At 43.9% G+C, this 26,611-nt stretch overlaps 1 protein-coding gene across 3 annotated transcripts in view; it reads left to right on the forward strand.

Moving 5' to 3' along the window:
* The window catches only part of avl9 (AVL9 homolog (S. cerevisiase)), a 305,466-nt gene that overhangs the window by 251,080 nt on the left and 27,775 nt on the right, over positions 1 to 26,611 (forward strand). For all 3 annotated transcript variants that reach the window (XM_073070590.1, XM_073070639.1, XM_073070722.1), the window contains one exon: positions 14,086 to 14,139. In XM_073070590.1, the coding sequence (XP_072926691.1) occupies positions 14,086 to 14,139 (54 nt within the window). The remainder of the gene's footprint in view (positions 1 to 14,085; positions 14,140 to 26,611) is intronic.

Below are 26,611 nucleotides of genomic sequence, written 5' to 3' on the forward strand. Positions count from 1 at the left end.
TATGCTCAGTTGCTCATGAATGAGCCTACTTTCAAAATCTAGTTCCTGATCACTATGTATCTGCCTGGGGGCCAATAATAAATAAAATACTTCTCCAATAACACTTTGGTCACCGTGACACACTAATCCTTGGTAGGGAAGGCTTGTGCATATCTGGTGTAGTGAACCGTAGTGACCAAGACATTCGCTGTGTTGCTGGCATCTGGCCCTGTTAACAGGAAACCCATGCAGCGTCTTCATCCAGTGCCAGTAGAACTGATCTTTGAGCAATCCATAGGCCAGAATCATCATGAAGTGACTTCAACACAATCCTCCGATGCTTCTCAGGCAGAACCAGCCGAGAATGCCAAGGCCGGTCCATAGGTGATGTGACCCGGTAAAGAATCTGATTCCTCAACTCCAATGTGGACTATTCTCTCAGTAATTGAGACACCGCAATGTGTTTTGTCCTATCCACTCGGGCCACATCTCCATTTTCAACCACTGGCCAAATGGTGCCATTGCCTGGGTCATCTGGTTGAGCAGCTGCCACTTCCTCTGGACTCAATTCTGGCAACTGGTTTGTCTTCAGAGCAGTTAGGTTACAGTAAACTTGTGGAATGGCACCATCAGAAGTTCCCAATTGATCTACCGCTCAATCCTGCCCTTGCCTTTCCTTTGCCTTCACCTTGATGGAAAACTGGCACATGGCTTTCATTCCCAGGGCAGGAACACTCTCCCACTGTCTGTCCCCGTCCAGCTCGTCATGTCCATGTCAGGACAATGCATCGGAATCAATGTTCCTACTTCCCAGCTGGTACTTCAGGCTGAAATCATAGGCAGACAATGGCACCAACCACTGATGACCTGTGGTATCCAGTTTCACCAAGGTCAGGATACAGGTTATGGGATTAGACATAGACATAGAATAGTACAGCAAATTACAGGCCCTTTGGCCCACAATGTTGTGCCAACCCTCAAACCCTGCCTCCCATATAACCTCCCACCTTAAGTTCCTCCATATACTTGTCTAGTAGTCTCTTAAACTTCACTAGTGTATCTGCCTCCACCACTGAATCAGGCAGTGCATTCCACGCACCAACCACTCTCTGAGTGAAAAATCTTCCTCTAATATCCCCCTTGAACTTCCCTCCCCTTACCTAAAAGCCATGTCCTCTTGTACTGAGCAGTGGGGCCCTGGGGAAGAGGCACTGGCTGTCCACTCTGTCTATTCCTCTTAATATCTTGTACACCTCTATCATGACTCCTCTCATCCTCCTTCTCTCCAAAGAGTAAAGCCCTAGCTCCCTTAATCTCTGATCATAATCCATACTCTCTAAACCAGGCAGCATCCTGGTAAATCTCCTCTGTACCCTTTCCAATGCTTCCACATCCTTCCTATAGTGAGGTGACCAGAACTGGATACAGTACTCCAGGTGTGGCCGAACTAGAGTTTTATAGAGCTGCATCATTACATCGCATCTCTTAAACTATATCCCTCGACTTATGAAAGCTAACACCCCATAAGCATTCTTAACTACCCTATCTACCTGTGAGGCAACTTTCAGGGATCTGTGGACATGTACCCCTCTGCTCCTCCGCACTACCAAGTATCCTGCCATTTACTTTGTACTCTGCCTTGGAGTTTGTCCTTCCAAAGTGTACCACCTCACACTTCTCTGGGTTGAACTCCATCTGCCACTTCTCAGCCCACTTCTGCATCCTATCAATGTCTCTCTGCAATCTTCAACAATCCTCTACACTATCTACAACACCACCAACCTTTGTGTCGTCTGCAAACTTGCCAACCCACCCTTCTACCCCCACATCCTGGTCGTTAATAAATATCACGAAAAGTAGAGGTCCCAGAACAGATCCTTGCAGGACACCACTAGTCACAACCCTCCAATCTGAATATACTCCCTCCACCATGACCCTCTGCCTTCTGCAGACAAGCCAATTCTGAATCCACCTGGCCAAATTTCCCTGGATCCCATGCTTTCTGACTTTCTGAATAAGCCTACCGTGTGGAACCTTGTCAAATGCCTTACTAAAATCCATGTAGATCACATCCACTGCATTACCCTCATCTATATGCCTGGTCACCTCCTCAATGAACTCTATCAGGCTTGTTAGACATGATTTGCCCTTCATAAAGCCATGCTGACCGTCCCTGATCAGACCATGATTCTCTAAATATCCATAGATCCTATCTCTAAGAATCTTTTCCAACTGCTTTCCCACCACAGATGTAAGGCTCACTGGTCTATAATTACCTGGACTATCCTTACTACCTTTTTTGAACAAGGGGACAACATTTGCCTCCCTCCAATCCTCTGGTACCATTCCTGTGGACAACGAGGACATAAAGATCCTAGCCAGAGGCTCAGCAATCTCTTCCATTGCCTTGTGGAGCAGCCTGGGGAATATTCCATCAGGCCCCGGGGACTTAACCGTCCTAATGTATTTTAACAACTCCAACACCTCCTCTCCCTTAATATCAACATACCCCAGAACATCAACCTCACTCATATTGTCCTCACAGTCATCAAGTTCCCTCTCATTGGTGAATACCGAAGAGAAGTATTCATTGAGGACCTCACTCACTTCCATAGCCTCCAGGCACATCTTCCCACTTTTATCTCTAATCGGTCCTACCTTCACTCCTGTCATCCTTTTGTTCTTCACATAATTGAAGAATACCTTGGGGTTTTCCTTTATCCTACTGGCCAAGGTCTTCTCATGCCCCCTTCTTGCTCTTCTCAGCCCCTTCTTAAGCTCCTTTCTTGCTACCCTGTATTCCGCAATAGACCCATCTGATCTTTGCTTCCTAAACCTCATGTATGCTGCCTTCTTCCACCTGACTAGATTTTCCACCTCACTTGTCATCCATGGTTCCTTCACCCTACCATTCTTTATCTTCCTCACCGGGACAAATTTATCCCTAACATCCTGCAAGAGATCTTTAAACATCGACCACATATCCATAGTACATTTCCCTGCAAAAACATCATCCCAATTCACACCCGCAAGTTCTAGCCTTATAGCCTCATAATTTGCCCTTCCCCAATTAAAAATTTTCCTGTCCTCTCTGATTCTATCCTTTTCCATGATAATGCTAAAGGTCAGGTAGAGGTGATCACTGTCCCCCAGATGCTCATCCACTGACAGATCTGTGACCCGACCTGGTTTGTTACCTAATACTAGATCTAGTATGGCATTCCCCCTAGTCAGCCTGTCAGCATACTGTGACAGGAATCCATCCTGGACACACTTAACAAACTGCCCCATCTAAACCCTTGGAACTAATCAAGTGCCAATCAATATTAGGGAAGTTAAAGTCACCCATGATAACAACCCTGTTATTTTTGCACCTTTCCAAAATCTGCCTCCCAACCTGCTCCTCGGTATCTCTGCTGCTACCAGGGGGCCTGTAGAATACCCCCAGTAGAGTAACTGCTCCCTTCCAGTTCCTGACTTCCACCCATACTGACTCAAAAGAGGATCCTGCTACATTACCCACCCTTTCTGTAGCTATAGTAGTATCCCTGACCAGTAATGCCACTCCTCCTCCCCCTTTCCCCCCCTCTCTATCCCTTTTAAAGCACTAAAATCCAGGAATATTGAGAATCCATTCCTGCCCTGGTGCCAGCCAAGTCTCTGTAATGGCCACTACATCATAATTCTATGTATGTATCCAAGCTCTCAGTTCATCACCTTTGTCAGACAGAGCTTGAGCAGTTTTGTAAAGAATGGGGAAAATTGCAGTGCCCAGATGTGAAAAGCTGATTGAGACCTCTCCACACAGACTCAAGGTTGTAATTACTATGCCAAATGTGTATCTACTAAATACTGACTTGAAGGGGGTGAATATGTATGCCATCAAACGTTTTGTGTTTTATATTTGTATTTACTTCAGATCACTTTGTAGAGATCTGTTTTTCCTTTGACATGAAAGTCTTTTTCTGTTGATCCTGTCAAAAAAAGCCAAATTAAAGCCACTGTATTTCAATCTTATAAAACAACAAAATATGAGAAGTTTGAAGGTTGGTGAATATTTTCTCTAGCCATTTATATGTCCTGTGCCATCCATATTGCTTCCAGAAATTCCAGCCATTGCTACTCTGCTGTTATCCCTGCCAGTTTTCTGAACCAGTCAATACTGTAAAAAGGCTCTAAAAGTAATCCGGGAAATTATAGGCTGGTAAGTTTGACGTCGGTAGTAGGTAAATTATTGGAAGGAGTACTAGGAGATAGGATCTACAAGTATTTAGATAGACAGGGACTAATTAGAGGGAGTCAACACGGCTTTGTAGGTCATGTTTAACAAATCTATTAAGAGTTTTTCGAGGAGGTTACAAGGAAAGTGGATGAAGGGAAGGCAGTGGATATTGTCTACATGGACTTCAGTAAGGCCTTTGACAAGGTCCCGCATGGGAGGTTAGTTAGGAAGATTCGGTGGCTAGGTATACATGGAGAGGTAGTAAATTGGATTAGACATTGGCTCAATGGGAGAAGTCAGAGAGTGGTAGCTTCTCTTAGTGGAGGCCTGTGACTAGTGTTGTGCCACAGGGATCAGTGCTGGGTCTGTTGTTATTTGTCATCTATATCAATGATCTGGATGATAATGTGGTAAATTGGATCAGCAAATTTGCTGATGATACAAAGATTGGAGGTGTAGTGGACAGTGAGGAAGGTTTTCAAAGCTTGCAGAGGGATCTGGACCAGCTGTAAAAATGGGCTGAAAAATGGCGGATGGAGTTTAATACAGACAAGTGTGAGGTATTGCACTTTGGAAGGAATAACTAAGGTAGAACATACACAGTAAATGGTAGGGCACTGAGGAGTGCAGTAGAACAGAGGGATCTAGGAATACAGATACAAAATTCACTAAAAGTGGCATCACAGGTAAGTAAAGAGAGATTTGGTACATTGGCCTTTGTACATCACAGTATTGAGTATGAGTTGGAATGTTATGGTGAGGTTATATAAGGCATTGGTGAGGCCAAATTTGGAGTATTGTGTGCAGTTTTGGTCACCGAATTAGAGGAAGGATATTAATAAGGCTGAAAGAGTGCAGAGAAGGTTTACAAGGATGTTGCTGGGACTTGAGATACTGAGTTACAGAGAAAGGTTGTATACGTTAGGACTTTATTCCCTGGAGTGTAGAAGGACGAGGGGAGACTTGATAGAGGTATATAAAATTATGATGAGTATAGATAGAGTGAATGCAAGCAGGCTTTTTCCACTGAGACTAGGGGAGAAAAAAACCAGAGGACATGGGTTAAGGGTGAAAGGGGAAAAGTTTAAAGGGAACATTAAGGGGGGCTTCTTCACACAGAGAGTGGTGGGAGTGTGGAATGAGCTGCCAGATGAAGTGGTAAATGCTGGCTCACTTTAACATTTAAGAAAAACTTGGACAGGTACATGGATGAGAGGGGTATGGAGGGATATGGGCTGGGTGCAGGTCAGTGGCAGTAGGCAGAAAAATGGTTTGGCACAGCCAAAAAGGGCCAAAAGGCCTGTTCCTGTGCTGTAATGTTCTATGGTTCTATGTACAAGTAGGGAGTGATTTTTTTTTTTAACAGCATATTCATTGATTTGTGAGGATAAAATCAGGCCTATGAGGTAACACACGCAAAATGCTGGTGGAACACAGCAGGCCAGGCAGCATCTATAGGGAGAAGCGCTGTCGACGTTTTGGGCTGAGACCCTTCGTCAGGACTAACTGAAAAGAAAGATTGTAAGAGATTTGAAAGTAGGAGGGGGAGGGGAAAATGCGAAATGATAGGAGAAGACTGGAGGGGGTGGAGTGAAGCTGAGAGCCAGACAGGTGATTGGCAAAAGGGATACAGAGCTAGAGAAGGGAAAGGATCATGGGACAGGAGGCCTGGGAGAAAGAAAGGGGGAGGGGAGCACCAGAGGGAGATGGGGAATAGGCAGAGTGATGGGCAGAGAGAGAAAGAAAAAAAAGGAGGGGGAAAAAAACTAAATATATTAGGGATGGGGTTAGAAGGGGAGGAAGGGCATTAACGGAAGTTAGAGAAGTCAATGTTCATGCCATCAGGTTGGAGGCTACCCAGCCGGTATATAAGGTGTTATTCCTCCAACCTGAGTGTGGCTTCATTTTGACAGTAGAGGAGGCCATGGATAGATATATCAGAATGGGAATGGGATGTGGAATTAAAATTTGTGGCCACTGGGAGATCCTGCTTTCTCTGGCGAGGCCTTTGAGGTGTTATGTAGTTGAACCATTTTTCCCAGTATGAATCAAATTGTTCCAACTTATGATTAACAGATGCTGTTATCTTCTCCATTTGTAAATATCCATTGTAATTTCCATCCGTGCATTTAAGGTTGGGCTCTCCTGTGATAACCATTTCCTAGTAAGAGTCTTTTTACCAGCCACCAGCAGTATATTCATTAAATATTTATCTCTTTTCAACCATTCTTGAGGTATATACTCAAAATATATGGTCTTACTTTCTAAGGGTATTTCACATTTAAAGATATCTTGTAGGGCATTGTGTATCCCACTCCAATAGTCTTTGATAATGGGGCATTCCCAGAAAATACGATAATGTTTTGCATTTTGATTTGCATAATTTCTCCACCAAATGGGGAGGTTACTTTCATAATGGGATTTCTGAGAGGGTGTAATAAAATATCTTATCAAGTTTTTTCATCCAAACTCCCTCCATTTCTGTGAACTGGTACACTTCCATTGAGACCTCCATCTTATTGTCCATTCTTTCTCAGATATTATCCCTCCTTCCTTCTCCCATTTTGTTTTAATGTATGAAGTCAAATGTGTTTTAAGATTTGACAAACCCTTATACAAGCTTGAAATGATTCTACTACAGTTATCTGAATTATATGCTTTTCTAAATAGCTCTATCAAACATGTTCTTGCCTTGGTACATTTTTAACCATCCTATTAACATATTGTCACATCTGTAAATACCGTTAAAAGTCTTGTTTTTCTAATAAGTGTTTCTCTTCCAACATTTCAAAACTGAACAGTGTTCCTTCTTTCATTATATTGCAAAGAACTGTTATTCCTTTAGCAGTCCAGTCCTTAAATCTAACATCCAGTTTATTTGGCGTAAAATCCAAGTCATATGCACACCATTTAAGAATTGCAATATCTTCAACTAGTTTATATTCTTTTATAATAGTTATCCATATTTTAAGAGTCCATTTCACCCATGGGTTATCAACAGTATTTATGTACCTTTGTAGGTTGTTGTCAGCCAAAATTGCCTGTATGGGGATGGGAAGTACAGCCAAAATTGCCTGTATGGGGATGGGAAGTATCCCCTCCTCAATGTTTTTCCATTGAGCGTCATATGATGGGGTTGTACCAACATATTACAGCTCTCAACTGTGCTGCAAAATAATAATCTCTAAGAGAAGGTAGGCTTCATCCCCCCTTTTCCTTGGCTAATTGCAAAGTTTTGAGAAGAACTCTAGGCCTTTTACCTTGCCAAATATATCTTGATAACATTTTGTTCCATTGATTGAATTGATTTTGATTAATCTCTATTGGTAGGGTCTGAAGGAGATATAATAGTCTGGGCAGTATATTCATTTTAATAGACAGTACGTGCAGGAGTAGGCCATTCGGCCCTTCTAGCCAGCAGCGCCATTCACTGTGATCATGGCTTAATTTAAGCCTACTTATTGCAGCTTTTAGTTCAACTTCAGTTATGTCAGCAGTCATCATTCTATTTTGTTCTTCACTCAAATGGGTAACTCTAGAGAATTCAGGAAGGTGTCAACTTGGGTTATGCTTCCCCTGGAACTTTGGAATACCAACTCTTCTCCTATGTCCTGATTTATATGAGGAGAAAAACAAATTAGTTATCACTTAAGTGAGTTTCTTGTAAATATACCACATGTGCTTGTTCTTTTTTCATTTTGGATAGAATTTTACTGCGTTTGATTGGATTTAACAGCCCATTGATATTAAAAGAAATGAATTTTACTTTGTCCTTAGCCATGTGTATTTATCTGTCAATATATTATTGAAATTAGCTGAAATTAGCAGTATCTACTCCCTGAACAAATAAGAACCAAGAAACGCAAATAATAATTTTAAAAAAGGCAACAAAGGTGTGATTCCAAGGCTGAGGTCTCTAGTAGATGACCCTGGGTTGAGCTAGAGGAAACGTCTAGCTGTGGGGGATAACCCCTCCTACCTGTGAGGGCCCCCATTGCAGTACCCATAAAAGTAAGTGAACAAATCTATGTCCGTTACACAGGAAAGATTTCCCTGTGTATTCCTCCCAGATATATATGTTCTCATTTAGGTGGGGAAAATGGAGTGAATGTATGAATAAAAAAGAGTAATTGAGTAATATAAAATCCACATTATAATAAGTATTTCTTGAGATGGGTATAGCACCATCTATTTTTGCTTCAGTTTAGCTTATCAACATTTTTAAAGTTAGCCAAACCTTATGGCTCTTCTGGAAGGGGTGAGGGCTGTCTTCAAAAAATTCAGTCTCTTCCTGTTATACTTCTCTCGCCCTCCTCCTGTCCCCTGCTTTCTCGATTCTCTCACTATTTCCCAAGCAGAATGGGATAACTGCTCAGCCAGGCTTTCCCTCGGTTTGATCACGCTAATGGGCAACCCTCTGGCCTTCATGTCTGTAGTCGCCTCTTCCACTGTCTGATACAGTTGGATCCCATCTTCATAAAGCACTCACAGTTTAGCAGGGTACGGAGTTTGGAATCTAATCTTTCCTTGCTTTAATATTTGCTTTACTTCAGAGTATTCTTTACATTTCTGCAGGACCGCCGAAGGGTAATCTTGATTGAAATATATTAGTTTCCCATCCAAAAACACCCTCTTCTTTCCCCAGGCCCTTCATAGAATCTCCGCTTTAGTATTGTATTGAAGGAATCTTATTACTATTGAGCGTGGCTTATCTTCTCTGTCTCCAGTAGATCTCAGGGCAAGGGCATGATGCGCCCTCTCAATTTCAAGCTCCATAGTCGAAGGAATCTCCAGCACGTCCTGCCGCAACTTTCGTACAAGCTCCATCATAGACAAACCCTCCGCTCCTTCGGGAACGTTGTATATTCTGATATTTTTCCGCCATGATCTTCCCACCTGGTCAAGCAGTTTACTTTCTTGTTGATTTAATATTTTTATCGTCTTACTTAGTATCTGTTCCACGTTTTGCACGCAATCTTCCACCTTCTCAATTTGTGTCTCTGCCACCGCTATTTTTTGATTGACGTTGGTGAGCTCTGACTTGATATCATTTAGTTGCTGTTTTATATCTTTTTGGAATCCCCGTATCTCTTCCAGAATTTTGATCATATTTGCCACTTTGCCTGAACGAGGCCCGTTGTCAGTCTCGCTACCATGCGTTCGGGTAGGAGAGCTGCTCACTGTACCCCTCTCGTCCACAGGCTCCGCAGTGATGCTTTTTTTAATTTCCATTCTTTTTCCCCATTCTTGCCCCCCTTATCAATTCAGATATTTTCGAAAGATCTTATATTTGATGGATTAATGGGGCAAAATATGTTTTTCCAGAGGAGCTATTGACTTAAGCTGCCGTTCTGGACTATGACGTCACTGGAACTCCTCCTGTCTCCACATCTTAGCACCTTTTATTCCCACTTGCTGACTCCTGCCTGTCAGCCATCCTGCTATCCCTGCCAATATCTTTCCTGCAATGTCATAGGATTTTATCTTGTTAAGTTGCCTCATGTGTAGCCCTGAGACCTACTGGAGACAGAGAAGATAAGCCACGCTCAAAACTGCACACAATACTCCATGTTGTCTCACGAGTACCTTAGAGAGCTTCAACATCACATCCCTGCTCTTCTATTTTATACATCAAGAAATGAATGCCAAAATTGCCAACTCAACCTGGAGGTTAACCTCTAGGGTATCCTGCACAAAGTCTCCCAAGTCCATTTGCATCTCTGCATTTTGAATTCGCTCCCCATCTAAATAACAGTCTGCTCATTTATTTCTTCCACCAAAGTGCATGACCTTACACTTCCTAACATTTTATTTCATTTGTCACTTCTTTGGCCATTCCCCTAAACTAACTAAGTCTCTGCAGGCTCTCTCATTTTCTCAACACTACCCGCTCCTCCACCTATCTTGTATTATTGGCAAATTTAGCCACAAATCTATTAATCCCATCGTCTAAATCATTGACATATATTGTAAAAAGTAGCTGTCCCAACACCAACCCCTGAGGAACTCCACTGGTAATCAGCAACCAGCCAGAATAGGATCGCTTTATTCCCACTCTCTGTTTTCTGCCGATCAGCCAGTGCTCCACCCATGCTATTAACTTCCCTGTAATTCCACGGGCTCTTATCTTGCTAAGCAGCCTCATGTGCGGCACTTTGTTAAAGGCCTTCTGAAAATCCAAGTACACCACATCTACTATATCTCCTTTGTCTACCCTCGTAATTTCCTCAAAAAATTGCAGCAGGGTGATGTAGTCCATCTGCCTCAGGTGGACTTATCCACCTTAAGAACTTCTTGCCCAGCACTTTTTTTTCTTTGTAGCCTTCTTCCTTTGTAGGACATGTCTGTCCTACACCTTGTGGACTATTCCCAAAAACTTCAGGCATCTCTGCTCTGCCGTCATCCCCGCCAGTATCCTCCTCCGATCCACCTGGGCAAACTCCTCTCTCAAGCCTCTAATTCCCTTTATTCATTCCATTGGGATAGATTCATGTGAGTTATACTTCTCCCTTTCAAATTGCAGTATCAATTCAATCATATTATGATTACTGTCTCCTAAGTGTTCCTTAATGCTAAACTCCCTAATAAGATCTGGGTTATTACAGAAAACACAATCTTAGATAGCCTTTCACCGAGTAGGCTCAAGCACAAGCTGCTCTAAAAAGCCATCTCATAGGCATTCAACAAATTCCCTGTCTTGTGATCCAGCGCAACCTGATCTTCCCAATCCCCTTGCATATTGAAGTCCTCCATTACAATTGTGTCATTACCCTCATTACATGCCTTTTCCAGCTCCCTTTGCAATCTTAACCCCAGATCTAGGCTACTATTTGGAGGCCTATTTATGATGTCCATAATGCATTTTTTTACCCTTGCAATTTCTTTTTTAAAAGCTTCCCATTTCTCTAACTTCCCACTAATTGTTTCTCTTGTAGGCATTCTGAAAATTCTTCCTCTTGTCAAGTCGTCAACTTTTATTGTCATTTCGACCATAACTGCTAGTACAGTGCATAGTAAAAATGAGACAACATTTTTCAGGACCATGGTTTACATGACACAGTACAAAAAACTAGACTGAACTACGTAATAAAAAAAAACACAGAGAAAGCTATACTACAGACCTACACTGGACTGTATAAAGTGCACAAAAACAGTGCAGGCATTACAATAAATAATAAAAAGGACAGTAGGGCAAGGTGTCAATCCAGGCTTCGGGTATTGAGGAGTCCGATAGCTTGGGGGAAGAAACTGTTATATAGTCTGGTTGTGAGAGCCCAAATGCTTTGGAGTCTTTTCCCAGACAGCAGGAGGAAGAAGAGATTGTATGAGGGGTGCATGGGGTCCTTCATAATGCTGTTTCCTTTGCGGATGCAGCGTGTAGCGTAAATGTCCATGATGGCGGGAAGAGAGACCCCGATGATCTTCTCAGCTGACCTCACTATCCGCTGCAGGGTCTTGTGATCCAAGATGATGCAATTTCCGAACCAGGCAGTGATGCAGCTGCTCAGGATACTCTCAATACAACCCCTGTAGAATGTGATGAGGATGGGGAGTGGGAGATGGACTTTCCTCAGCCTTCGCAAAAAGTAGAGACGTTGCTGGGCTCTGGAGCTGGTGTTGAGGGACCAGGTGAGATTCTCTGTCAGGTGAACACCAAGAAATTTGGAGCTCTTTACGATCTCTACCGAGGAGCCATTGATGTTTAGCGGGGAGTGGTCGCTCTGTGCCCTCCTGAAGTCAACAACCATCTCTTTTGTTTTGTTCACATTAAGAGACAGGTTGTTGGCTCTGCACCAGTCCGTTAGCCGCTGCACCTCCTCTCTGTAAGCTGACTCGTCGTTCTTGCTGATGAGACCCACCACGGTCGTGTCATCGGCGAACTTAATGATATGATTCGAGCTGTGTGTTGCAGCACAGTTGTGGGTCAGCAGAGTGAACAGCAGTGGACTGAGCACGCAACCCTGGGGATCCCCTGTGCTCAGTGTGATGATATTGGAGATGCTGCTCCCGATCCGGACTGACTGAGGTCTCCCAGTCAGGAAGTCTAGGATCCAGTTGCAGACGGAGTTGTTCGGGCCCAGTAGGCTCAGCTTTCCAATCAGTTTCTGAGGGATGATTGTGTTGAATACTGAACTAAAGTCTATGAACAGCATCCGAACGTATGTGTCTTTTTTGTCCAGGTAGGTTAGAGCCAGGTGGAGGGTGGTGGCAATGGCGTCATCTGTTGAGTGGTTGGGAGGGTACGCAAACTGCAGGGGGTCCAGTGAGGGGGGCAGCAGGGTCTTGATATGCCTCATGATGAGCCTCTCGAAACACTTCATGATGATGGATGTAAGTGCAACGGGACGGTAGTCATTTAGGGAGGACACTGAAGACTTCTTCAGCATGTGGATGATGGTGGCGGCCTTGAAGCACGTTGGAATGGTGGCGCTGCTCAGGGAGATGTTGAAGATGCCAGTGAGAACATCTGCTAGCTAGTCTGCACATCCTCTGAGCACTCTACCAGGGATGTTGTCTGGTCCAGCAGCCTTCCGTGGGTTGACCCTGCACAGGGTTCTTCTCACGTCGGCCACAGAGAAACACAGCACCTGGTCATTCATAGGAGGGGTGGACTTACTCGCTGCCACGTCATTTTCCGCCTCAAACCGGGCGTAGAAGTTATTCAACTTATTTGGGAGGGAGGCATCACCTGCACAGTCAGGTGATGTTGTCTTGTAATTGGTGATGTCCTGGATGCCCTTCCACATGCGCCGCGTGTTGCCGCTGTCCTGGAAGTGGCTGTGGATTAGCTGGGCATGTGCACGCTTTGCCCCTCTGATGGCTCGGGACAGTTTGGCCCTTGCTGTTGTTAAAGCTACCTGCTCTGAAGGCGGAGTTGTGGGACCTCAGCAGCGTACGCACCTCTGCGGTCATCCATGGCTTCTGGTTGGCACGTATAGTGATGGTCTTGGACAGAGTAACATCATCAATGCACTTGCTGATGTAGCTGGTCACTGATGCTGTGTACTCCTCTTGTAATCCAGCACCAACCTGATTTTCCCAGTCTACTTGCATATTGAAATCCCCTCATGACTATTGTAACATTGTCCTTTTGACATGCATTTTCTGTCTCACATTGTATTTGTAGACCACATCCTTGCTACTGTTTCGGAATCTGTACGCAAGTCCCATCATGGTTTTTTTTACCCTTGCAGTTCCTTAGCTCTATCCACAATGATTCACCCCAATTCTTCTAAACTCTCGCAAGTACAGGCCGTGAGCCACTGAATGTTTGTCATACATTAACTCTGTCATTCCCAGGATCATTCTTGTGAATCTCTTCTGGACCCTCTCCAATGCCAGCACATCTTTTCTTGGATAAGGGACCCAAAGCTGCTCTCAATACTCCAAGTGTTGTCTGACAAAAGCCTTCTAAAGCTCAGCAATACATCCTTGCTTTTGTTTTCTAATCCAATCGAAATGAATGCTAATATTGTGTTCTCCTTTCTTTCTACTGACTCAACCTGCAAGTTAACCTTGAAAGAATTCTGCTCGAGGACTCCCAAGTTACCTCTGATCTCTGATTTCTGCATTGTCTCATGTATTACCAGAAATATTATCAGGAAATTAAATTGTGTTTAATTTAGAAATCTTCAATTTTGCTTTTGCAAAATCTGCAACAGACTCTGAAATGAATGTGACATTGGGTTTTAAATGAGTTCATACTTGAGAAATATTAAACAAAGCTTTTAATAAATTAATAAAGTATGAATTTTTGATTATGTTGCAGCCAAATTAGTGTTCCTAAGGATATTAAGATGAAAGTATCTGCATCTGATTTAGAGAGCATAAATGAATTGCAGGAGATGATTTTTTAAAAATTTGCATTTTTTTTTCTCTTGCAGCCATCCATTTCAGGGGCAGTACAATGTATCGGATGTCAAATTAAGATTGTCACAGTGAGTACTTTCAAAGTAGAGATTTCTGTGCTTCCAAGTGCTGAATTTATTTAGACTTTCAAGAAAAAAAATATTTATTTGGCAGTTCTGAAGTTATTTTTGTCATCATTTTTTCATCTTCTCACATAAACGTGTTGATCATACAGGCGCATGACGTCATCCAGTAGAGCAGGAAAAGTTTAAAAAGAAGACTGGAGTGAGAGGGTAGCAGAGTGATAGGACTTTGGCTCAACGGGCTTAGGTGGTAATAGGACGAGGTGAGGTAGGTTTACCTGTGTTAATTGCGGAAAGGAAGTATGTGTGTGAGGCTGGTATTCTGTGCTTAGTGTTCAGACGTGGGAAGTCCTGGATTCTCCCGGCCTCCTGGACAGCCATATCTGCACCCGGAGTGTCAAGCTGCAGCTCCTAAGGGACCACGTTAGGGAACTGGAGTTGCAGCTCAATGACCTTCGTCTGGTCAGGGAGAGCGAGGAGGTGATAGAAAGGAGTTATAGGCACGTGGTCACACTGGGGCCACGGGAGACAGACAAGTGGGTAACAGTCAGGAGAGGAAAGGGGAAAAGTAAGGTACTAGAGAGTACTGCGGGGGGTGGTGGGGTCAGCCTACCTGGGTGAAGCAACAGTGGCTGTACCTTTGGCACAGAGTCCGGCCCTGTGGCTCAGAATGGTAAGGGAAGGAAGAGAAAGGCAGTGGTGATAGGGGACTCTATAGTTAAGGGATCAGACAGGCGATTCTGTGGATGAAGGAAAGAAACTTGGATGGTAGTTTGTCTCCCAGGTGCCAGAGTCTGGGACGTTTCAGATCGCATCCACAATATCCTGCAGTGGGAGGGAGAACAGCCAGAGGTCGTGATACATATTGGTACCAATGACATAGGTAGGAAAAGGGAAGAGGTCCTGAAAAAAGACTACAGGGAGTTAGGAAGGAAGTTGAGAAGCAGGACTGCAAAGGTAGTAATCTCAGGATTACTGCCTCTGCCACGCGACAGTGAGTATAGGAATAGAATGAAGTGGAGGATATATGCATGGCTGAGGGATGGAGCAGGGGGCAGGGATTCAGATTTCTGGTTCATTGGAACCTATTTTGGGGCAGCTGTGACCTGTACAAAAAGGACAGGTTTCACTTGAATCCCGGGGGGACCAGTATCCTGGTGGGAAGGTTTGCTAAGGCTACTGGGTAGAGTTTAAACTAGAATTGTTGGGGGGTGGGAACCAAACTGAAGAGACTGGGGAAGAGGAGGTTGGCTCACAAATAGAGAAAGCTTGGAGACAGTGTGAGGAAAGATAGGCAGGTGATGGAGAAGGGACGCGCTCAGATGGATGGTTTGAAATGTGTCTATTTTAATGCAAGGAGTATTGTGAACAAAGCGGATGTCTGCAGCCATTGACCTCTGATCAACAGTGCCATGCCCCACCTCTTTTGCCTCCCTCCCTGTCCTTTCTGAAACATCTAAAACCTGGCACTTGAAGTAACCATTCCAACCCTTGAGCTATCCAAGTCTCTGTAATGGCCACTACATCATAGCTCCAAGTACTGATCCAAGCTCTAAGCTCTCTGTGGGTGGAGGTTAGGAACAGGAAGGGGTCAATTTCACTACTGGGTGTTTTTTATTGGCCACTTAATAGTAACAGGAATATTGAGCAGATAGAGAAACAGATCCTGGAAAGGTGTAAGATCCTGTAAAGTTGTCGTGGTGGGAGATTTTAATTTCCCAAATATCGATTGGCATCTCCCTAGAGCAAGGGGTTTAGATGGGGTGGAGTTTGTTAGGTGTGTGCAGGAAGGTTTCTTGACACAATATGTAGATAAGCATACAAGAGGAGAGACTATACTTGATTTGGTATTGAGAAATGAACCTGGTCAGGTGTCAGATCTCTCAGTGGGAGAGCATTTTGGAGATAGTGATCATAATTCTATCTCCTTTACAATAGCATTGGAGAGAGATAGGAACAGACAAGTTAGAAAAGCATTTAATTGGAGTAAGGGGAATAATGAGGCTATCAGGCAGGAACTTGGAAGCTTAAATTGGGAACAGATAACCATATAACCATATAACAATCACAGCACGGAAACAGGCCATTCCGGCCCTCCTAGTCCGTGCCGAACTCTTAATCTCACCTAGTCCCACCTACCCGCACTCAGCCCATAACCCTCCACTCCTTTCCTGTCCATATACCTATCTAATTTTACCTTAAATGACACAACTGAACTGGCCTCTACTACTTCTACAGGAAGCTCATTCCACACAGCTATCACTCTCTGAGTAAAGAAATACCCCCTCGTGTTTCCCTTAAACTTTTGCCCCCTAACTCTCAAATCATGTCCTCTCGTTTGAATCTCCCCTACTCTCAATGGAAACAGCCTATTCACGTCAACTCTATCTATCCCTCTCAACATTTTAAATACCTCGATCAAATCCCCCCTCAACCTTCTACGTACGCTCCAATGAATAGAGACCTAACTTGTTCAACCTTTCTCTGTAACTTAAGTGCTGAAACCCAGGTAACATCCTAGTAAATCGTCTCTGCACTCTCTCTAATTTATTGATATCTTTCCTATAATTCGGTGACCAGAACTGTACACAATATTCCAAATTTGGCCTTACCAATGCCTTGTACACTTTTAACATTACATCCCAACTTCTGTACTCAATGCTCTGATTTATAAAGGCCAGCGTTCCAAAAGCCTTCTTCACCACCCTATCTACATGAGACTCCACCTTCAGGGAACTATGCACTGTTATTCCTAGATCTCTCTGTTCCACTGCATTCCTCAATGCCCTACCATTTACCCTGTATGTTCTATTTGGATTATTCCTGCCAAATGTAGAACCTCACACTTCTCAGCATTAAGACTCCATCTGCCAACGTTCAGCCCATTCTTCTAACCGGCATAAATCTCCCTGCAAGCTTTGAAAACCCACCTCATTATCCACAACACCTCCTACCTTAGTATCATCGGCATACTTACTAATCCAATTTACCACCCCATCATCCAGATCATTTATGTATATTACAAACAACATTGGGCCCAAAACAGATCCCTGAGGCACCCCGCTAGTCACCGGCCTCCATCCCGATAAACAATTATCCACCACTACTCTCTGGCATCTCCCATCTAGCCACTGTTGAATCCATTTTATTACTCCAGCATTAATACCTAACGACTGAACCTTCTTAACTAACCTTCCATGTGGAACTTTGTCAAAGGCCTTGCTGAAGTCCATATAGACTACATCCACTGCCTTACCCTCGTCAACATTCCTCGTAACTACTTCAAAAAATTCAATAAGGTTTGTCAGGATGTTCTCAGGGAAAGGTATGGAAGAAATGTGGCAAATGTTTAGGGGTTATTTGTATGGAGTTCTGCATAGGTACGTTCCAATGAGACAGGGAAGTTATGGTAGGGTACAGGAACCGTAGTGTACAAAGGCTGCAGTAAATCTAATCAAGGAGAAAAGAAAAGCTTACAAAATGTTCAGAGAGCTAGGTAATATTAGAGATCTAGAATATTATAAGGCTAACAGAAAGGAGTTTAAGAAGAAAATTAGGAGAGCCAGAAGGGGCCATGAGAAGACCTTGTGGGGGCAAGATTAAGGAAAACCCCAAGGCATTCTACAAGTATGTGAAGAGCAAGAGGATAAGATGTGAAAGAATAGGACCTAGCGAGTGGGACAGTGGGAAAGTGTGTATGGAACTAGAGAAAATGGCAGATGTACTTAATGAATACTTTACTTCAGTATTCAGTACGGAAAAGGATCTTGGTGATGACTTGCAGTGGACTGAAAAGCTTGAGCATGTACATATTAAGAGGATGTGCTGGAGCTTTTGGAAAGCATCAAGTTGGTACATCTCATCCGGGATCAGATGAGATGTACCCCAGGCTACTGTGGGAGGTGAGGGAGGATGATGAAGATCCTGAGAGGTAGGATTTATGTACATTTGTAGAGATATAATATGACTAGGAGTAGTGAGCATGGCTTTGTCAAAGGCAGGTCGTGCCCTATGAGCCTGATTGAATTTTTTGAGGATGTGACTAAACACATTGATGAAGGAAGAGCGGTAGATGTAGTGTATATGGATTTCAGCAAGGCATTTGATAAGGTAACCCATACAAGGCTTATTGAGAAAGTAAGGAGGCATGGGATCCAAGGGGACATTGCTGTGTGGATCCAGAACTGGCTTGCCCACAGAAGGCAAAGAGTGGCTGTAGACAGGTCATATTCTGCATGGAGGTCGGTCACCAGTGGAGGTGCCTCAGGGATGTGTTCTGAGACCCTTACTCTTCATGATTTTTATAAATGACCTGGATGAGGAAGTGGAGGGATGGGTTAGTAAGTTTGCTGATGACACTCAGGTTGGAGGTGTTCTGGATAGTGTGGAGGGCTGCCAGAAGTTACAGCAGGACATTGATAGGATGCAAAACTGGGCTGAGAAGTGGCAGATGGAGTTCAACCCAGATAAGTGTGAAGTGGTTCATTTCGGTAGGTCAAATATGATGGCAGAATAAGTGTTAATGGTAAAACTCTTGGCAGTGTGGAAGATCAGAGGGATCTTGGGGTCTGAGTCCATAGGATGCTCAAAGCAGCTGCGCAGGTTGACTATGTGGTTAGGAAGCCGTATGGTGTATTGGCCTTCATCAATTATGGAATTGAATTTAGGAGTGGAGAGGGAATGTTGCAGGTATATAGGACCCTGGTCAGACCCCACTTGGAGTACTGTGCTCAGTTCTGGTCACTTAACTACAGGAAAGATGTGGAAGCCATAGAAAGGGTCCAGAGAAGATTTACAAGGATGTTTCCTGGATTGGGGAGCATGCCTGAGAATAGGTTGAGTGAACTCGGCCTTTTCTCTTTGGAGTGAAGGAGGATGAGAGGTGACCTGATAGAGGTGTATAAGATGATGAGAGGCATTGATCGTGTGGATAGTCAGAGGCTTTTTCCCAGAGCTGAAATGATTACCACAGGAGGACACAGGTTTAAGGTGCTGGGGAGTAGGTACAGAAGAGATGTTAGGGGTAAATTTTGTACTCAGAGTGGTGAGTGCATGGAATGGGCTGCTGGCAATGGTGCTGGAGGCGGATATGATAGGGTCCTTTAAGAAACTTTTAGATAGATACATGGAGCTTAGTAAAATAGAGGACTTATAGGTAAGCCTAATTTCTAAGGTAGAGACATGTTCGGCAAAACTTTGTGGGCCGAAGGGCCTGTATTGTGCTGTAGGTTTTTTATGTTTCTATGGCAGTTCGCCTACCAGCCCCGACTAGGAGTTGAGGGTGCTGTCGTCTACCTGCTGAACCGTGTCTACGCCCACCTGGACAAGCCGGCGAGCATTGTGAGGGTCATGTTTTTTTACTTCTCCAGTGCGTCCAACACCATCCGCCCTGCTCTGCTGGGTGAGAAGCTGACAGTGATGCAGGTGGATGCTTCCCTGGTGTCATGGATTATTGATTACCTGACTGGCAGACCACAGTACGTGCGCTTGCAACACTGTGTGTCAGACAGAGTGGTCAGCAGCACTGGGGCTCCACAGGGGACTGTCCTGTCTGCCTTTCTCTTCACCATCTACACTTTGGACTTCAACTACTGCACAGAGTCTTGCCATCTTCAGAAGTTTTCTGATGACTCTGCCATTGTTGGATGCATCAGCAAGGGAGATGAGGCTGAGTACAGGGCTACGGTGGGAAACTTTGTCACATGGTGTGAGCAGAATCATCTGCAGCTTAATGTGAAAAAGACTAAGGAGCTGTTGGTGGACCTGAGGAGGGCTAAGTGACCCCTGTTTCCATCCAAGGGGTCAGTGTGGACATAGTGAAGGATTACAAATACCTGGGGATATGAATTGACAATAAACTGAACTGGTCAAAGAACACTGAGGCTGTCTACAAGAAGGGTCAGAGCCGTCTCTACTTCCTGAGGAGACTGAGGTCTGCAGAAAAAAAGAGGTCTGCAGAAAAAAAGCATGAAGGAGGTGTGGGATGGGATGAAGATCATCACCGGATGCGGTGCAAAGCGGGGGGCGAACATAAGTGGAGATGTGGAGAAAGCGAACCAGCTGAACAACTTCTTCAACAGGTTCGACAGCTCAATCTCATCCTCACCGCAGAAATCCACACCAGGCTTACTTCCCTCACAGGAAAATAGCCACTCACAGGAGACCTTGCCCATGCCCAGGATTACGGCTGCACAGGTGGAAGGTCAACTGAGGAAGATCTGTACCAGCAAGGCGGCTGGACCGGATGGAGTTTCCCCACGATTACTGAGGGCCTGTGCGACTGAGCTGGGAGAACCACTACAGCGCATCTTCAACATGAGCCTGGAGCAGAGAAGAGTACCCAGACAGTGGAAAACATCCTGTATTGTCCCGGTACCGAAGAAACCACAACCAAAGGAGTTGAATGACTTCAGACCTGTTGCCTTGACGTCGCACGTGATGAAGACCATGGAGCGGCTGATAATACAGAATCTGAGGCCACAAACCAGGCACGCCCAGGATCCTCTTCAGTTTGCGTATAAGGAGAAGGTGGGAGTGGAGGATGCTATCATGTATTTGCTGCACAAATCACTCTCTCACCTAGATGGGGCCAGTTGTGCTGTGAGGATTACATTCCTTGACTTCTCTAGTGCCTTTAACACCATCCAGCCCAAGATCTTAAGGCACAAACTAACGGAGATGGGAGTAGACTCTCACATGGTGGATTGGATAGTGGACTACTTGACAGATAGACCTCAGTATGTGCGGTTGGGAGACTGTAGGTCTGACACGGTGGTCAGCAGCACAGGAGCGCCGCAGGGAACCGTACTCTCTCCGGTCCTGTTCACCCTGTACACATCAGACTTCCAATATAACTCGGAGTCCTGCCATGTGCAGAAGTTCGCTGATGACACGGCCATAGTGGGGTGTGTCAGGAATGGACAGGAGGAGGAGTATAGGAAACTGATACAGGACTTTGTGATATGGTGCAACTCAAACTACCTGCGTCTCAATATCACCAAGACCAAGGAGATGGTGGTGGACTTTAGGAGATCTAGGCCTCATATGGAGCCAGTGATCATTAATGGAGAATGTGTGGAGCAGGTTAAGACCTACAAGTATCTGGGAGTACAGTTAGACGAGAAGCTAGACTGGACTGCCAACACAGATGCCTTGTGCAGGAAGGCACAGAGTCGACTGTACTTCCTTAGAAGGTTGGCGTCATGCAATATCTGTAGTGAGATGCTGAAGATGTTCTATAGGTCAGTTGTGGAGAGCGCCCTCTTCTTTGTGGTGGCGTGTTGGGGAGGAAGCATTAAGAAGAGGGACGCCTCACGTCTTAATAAGCTGGTAAGGAAGGCGGGCTCTGTCGTGGGCAAAGTACTGGAGAGTTTAACATCGGTAGCTGAGCGAAGGGCGCTGAGTAGGCTACGGTCAATTATGGAAAACTCTGAACATCCTCTACATAGCACCATCCAGAGACAGAGAAGCAGTTTCAGCGACAGGTTACTATCGATGCAATGCTCCTCAGACAGGATGAAGAGGTCAATACTCCCCAATGCCATTAGGCTTTACAATTCAACCGCCAGGACTTAAGAACTTTTTAAAAGCTATTATTAATGCTTTTTGAGATAGTGATTTAGATGCATATCATATTTTTTTTACTGAGTTAAGTATTGTATGTTATTAGTTTTGCTACAACAAGTGTATGGGACATTGGAAAAAAAGTTGAATTTCCCCATGGGGATGAATAAAGTATCTATCTATCTATCTTTAACATCTGCCGGACGATGCTGAGGATGTTCTACGAGTCTGTGGTGGCCTGTGCTATCATGTTTGCTGTTGTGTGCTGGAGCAGCAGGCTGAGGGCAGCAGACACCAACAGAATCAACAAACTCATTCATAAGGCCAGTGATGTTGTGGGGGTGGAATTGGACACTCAGACTGTGGTGTCTAAAAAGAGGATGCTGTCCAAGTTGCATGTCATCTTGGACAATGTCTCCCATCCACTCCATAATGTACTGGTTAGGCACAGGAGTACATTCAGCCAGAGACTCATTCCACTGAGATGCAACACTGAGCATCACAGGAAGTCATTCCTCCCTGTGGCCATCAAACTTTACAACTCCTCCCTCGGAGTGTCAGACACCCTGAGTCAATAGGCTGGTCCTGGACTTATTTCCACTTGGCATAATTTACCTATTATTACTTATTATTTAATTATTTATGGCTTTATATTGCTATATTCCTACACTATTCTTGGTTGGTGCGACTGTAATGAAACCCAGTTTCCCTCGGGATTAATAAAGTATGTCTGTCAGAGTGGAAGAAGCTGTTCCTGAATCACTGAGTGTGTGCCTTCAGGCTTCTGTACTTCCTACCTGATGGTAACAGTGAGAAAAGGGCATGCCCTGGGTGCTAGAGGTCCTTAATAATGGACGCTGCTTTTCTGAGACGCCTCTCCTTGAAGATGTCGTGGGTACTTAGTAGGCTTGTACCCAAGATAGAACCGACTAAATCTACAACCCTCTGCAGTTTCTTTCAGTCCTGTTCAGTAGCCCCCCACCATACCAAGCAGTGATACAGCCAGTCAGAATGATCTCCTCGGTACATCTATGGAAGTTTTTGAATGTATTTGTTGACATACTAAATCTTCTTCAAACTCCAAATGAAGAATAGCTGTTGTGTTGCCTTCTTTATAACTGCATTGATATGTTGGAACCAGGTTAGATCTTCGGAGATCTTAACCCAGGAACTTGAAATGGCTCACACTCTCCATTTCTGATTCCTCTGATTGGTATGTGTTCCTTTGTCTTATCCTCTTGCTCTTCCTATACCTATACCTTCACATACCTATAGAATGCCTTGGGGTTTTCCTTAATCCTGCTCGCCAAGGCCTTCTCATGGCCCCTTCTGGCTCTCCTACTTTCATTCGTAAGCTCCTTCCTGCTAGCTTTGTAATCTTCTAGATCTCTATCATTAACTAGTTTTTTGAACCTTTCGGAAGTTTTTCTTTTCTTCTTGATTAGATTTTCAACACCCTTTGTACACCATGGTTTAGAACCATAGAACATTACAGCACAGAAACAGACCTTTTGGCCCTTCTTGGCTGTGCCGAACCATTTTTCTGCCTAGTCACACTGACCTGCACCTGGCCCATATCCCTCCATACATCTCTCATCCATTTACCTATCCAAGTTTTTCTTAAATGTTTAAACTGAGCTCCTATTTACCACTTCATCTGGCAGCTCATTCCACACTCCCACCACTCTGTGTGAAGAAGCCCCCCCCTAATGTTCCCTTTAAACTTTTCCCCCTTCACCCTTAACCCATGTCCTCTGTTTTTTTTTCCTCCCCTAGCCTCAGTGGAAAAAGCCTGCTTGCATTCACTCTATCTATACCTATCATAATTTTATATACCTCTATCAAGTCTCCCCTCATTCTTCTACGCTCCAGGGAATAAGGTCCTAACCTGTTCAACCTTTCTCTGTAACTCAGTTTCTCAAGTCCCGGCAACATCCTTGTAAACCTTCCCTGCACTCTTTCAACCTTATTAATATCCTTCTTGTAATTCAGTGACCAAAACTGCACACAATAAGGTTCCTGTACCTTACCATCCTTCACCTGTCTCATTGGAGCGTACTTATGCAGAACTCCAAGCAAATACCCCCTGAACGTTTATCACATTTCTGCCATACATTTACCTGAGAATATCTGTTCCAAATTAATGCTTCCAAGTTCCTGCCTGATAGCTTCATATTTCCCCTTACTCCAATTAAACGCTTTCATAACTTGTCTGTTCCTATCCCTCTCCAGTGCTATTGTAAAGGAGATAGAATTGTGATCACTATCTCTGAAGTGCTCTCCCATTGAGACACCTGACACCTGACCAGGTTCCTTTCCTAATAACCAGATCAAGAACAGCCTCTCCTCTTGTAGGCTTATCTACATATTGTGTCCAGAAACCTTCCTAAACACACCTAACAAACTCCACCCCATCTAAACGCTTGCTCTTGGGAGATGCCAGTCGATATTTGGGAAATTAAAATCTCCCACCATGACAACCCTGTTATTATTCCTGTTATTAATAACCCTGTTATTATTATTTGGAAAAAGAGGGAGATCTATAATAAATATAGACAGCATGGAGTAAATGAGGTGCTCGAGGAATATAAAGAATGTAAGAAGAATCTTAAGAAAGAAATTAGAAAAGCTAAAAGAAGATATGAGGTTGCTTTGGCAAGTAAGGTGAAAATAAATCCGAAGGGTTTCTACAGTTATATTAATAGCAAAAGGATAGTGAGGGATAAACTTGGTCCCTTAGAGAAGCAGAGAGGACAGCTATGTGTGGAGCCGAAAGAGATGGGGGAGATTTTCAACAATTTCTTTTCTTTGGTATTCACTAAGGAGAAGGATATTGAATTGTGTAAGGCAAGGGTAACAAGTACAGCCAGACAGACATACTTTATTGCTCTGGAGGGGAAATTGGGTTTCCTTACAGCCGCACCAGCCAAGAATAGTGAAGAAATATAGCAATATAAAACCATAAATAATTAAATAATAATAAGTTAATCATGCCAAGTGGAAATAAGTCCAGGACCAGCCTATTGGCTCAGGGTGTCTGATACTCTGAGGGAGGAGTTGTAAAGTTTGATGGCCACAGGTAGGAAGTAGGGAAGTTATGGAAACTATGACAACTGAAGAGGAGGAAGTACTGGCACTTTTAAGGAATATAAAAGTGGATAAATCTCTGGGTCCTGACAGGATATTCCCTAAGACCTTGAGGGAAGTTAGGGTAGAAATAGCAGGGGCTCTGACAGAAGTATTTCAAATGTCATTAGAAATGGGGACGGTGCCGGAGGATTGGCGTATTGCTCATGTGGTTCCATTGTTTAAAAAGGGTTCTAAGAGTAAACCTAGCAATCATAGGCCTGTCAATTTGACGTCAGTGGTGGGTAAATTAATGGAAAGTATTCTTAGAGATGGTATATATAATTATCTGAATAGACAGGGTCTGATTAGGAATAGTCAGCATGGATTTATGCGTGGAAGGTCATGTTTGACAAATCTTACTGAATTTTTTTAAGAGGTTACGAGGAAAGTTGATGAGGATAAAGCAGTGGATGTTGTCTATATGGACTTCAGCAAGGCCTCTGACAAGGTTCCATACGGAAGGTTAGTTAGGAAGGTTCAATCGTTAGGTATTAATATTGAAGTAGTAAAATGGATTCAACAGTGACTGTATGGGAGATGCCAGAGAGTAGTGGAGTATAACTGTTTGTCAGGTTGGAGGCCGGTGACTAGTGGTGTGCCTCAGGGATCTGTACTGGGTCCAATGTTGTTTGTCATAAATATTAATGATCTGGATGATGGGGTGGTAAATTGGATTAGTAAGTGTGCAGATGATACTAAGGTAGGTGGCGTTGTGGATAATGAAGTAGGTTTTCAAAGCTTGCAGAGAGATTTAGGCCAGTTAGAAGAGTGGGCTGATCGATGGCAGATGGAGTTTAATGCTGATAAGTGTGAGGTGCTACATTTTGGTAGGAATAATCCAAATAGGACATACATGGTAAATGGTAGGGCATTGAAGAATGCAGCAGAACAGAGTGATCTAGGAATAATGGTGCATAGTTCTCTGAAGGTGGAATCTCATGAGGATAGGGTGGTGAAGAAAACTTTTGGTATGCTGGCCTTTGTAAATCAGAGCATTGAGTATAGGAGTTGGGATGTAATGTTAAAATTGTACAAGGCATTGTTAAGGCCAAATTTGGAGTATTGGATACAGTTCTGGTCACCAGATTATAGAAAAGATGTCAACAAAATAGAGAGAGTACAGAGAAGATTTACTAGAATGTTACCTGGATTTCAGCACCTAAGTTACAGAGAAAGGTTGAACAAGTTAGGTCTTTATTCTTTGGAGCGTAGAAGGTTGAGGGGGGTCTTGATAGAGGTATTTAAAATTATGATGGTGATAGATAGAGTTGACGTGGATAGGCGTTTTCCATTGACAGTAGGGAAGATTCAAACAAGAGAACATGAGTTGAGAGTTAGGGGGCAAAAGTTTAAGGGTAACACGAGGGGGAATTTCTTTACTCAGAGAGTGGTAGCTGTGTGGAACGAGCTTCCAGTAGAAGTGGTAGAGGCAGGTTCGGTATTGTCAGTTAAAGTAAAATTGGATAGATATATGGACAGGAAAGGAATGGAGGGTTATGGGCTGAGTGCAGATCGGTGGGACTAAGTGAGAGTGAGCGTTCGGCATGGACTAGAAGGGCCGAGATGGCCTGTTTCCATGCTGTAATTGTTATATGGTTGTTAGAAGGGTGGTTTGGCAAGTTTGCAGACAACACAAAGGCTGGTGGTGTTGTGGATAGTGTTGAGGATTGTTGAAAATTGCAGAGAGACATTGATAGGATGCAGAAGTGAGCTGAGAAGTGGCAGATGGAGTTCAACCCAGAGAAGTGTGAGATGGTACACTTTGGAAGGACAAACACCAAGGCAG

The sequence above is a fragment of the Hemitrygon akajei genome, chromosome 1, assembly GCF_048418815.1.
Source record: "Hemitrygon akajei chromosome 1, sHemAka1.3, whole genome shotgun sequence".
NCBI classification, from domain to species: domain Eukaryota; kingdom Metazoa; phylum Chordata; class Chondrichthyes; order Myliobatiformes; family Dasyatidae; genus Hemitrygon; species Hemitrygon akajei.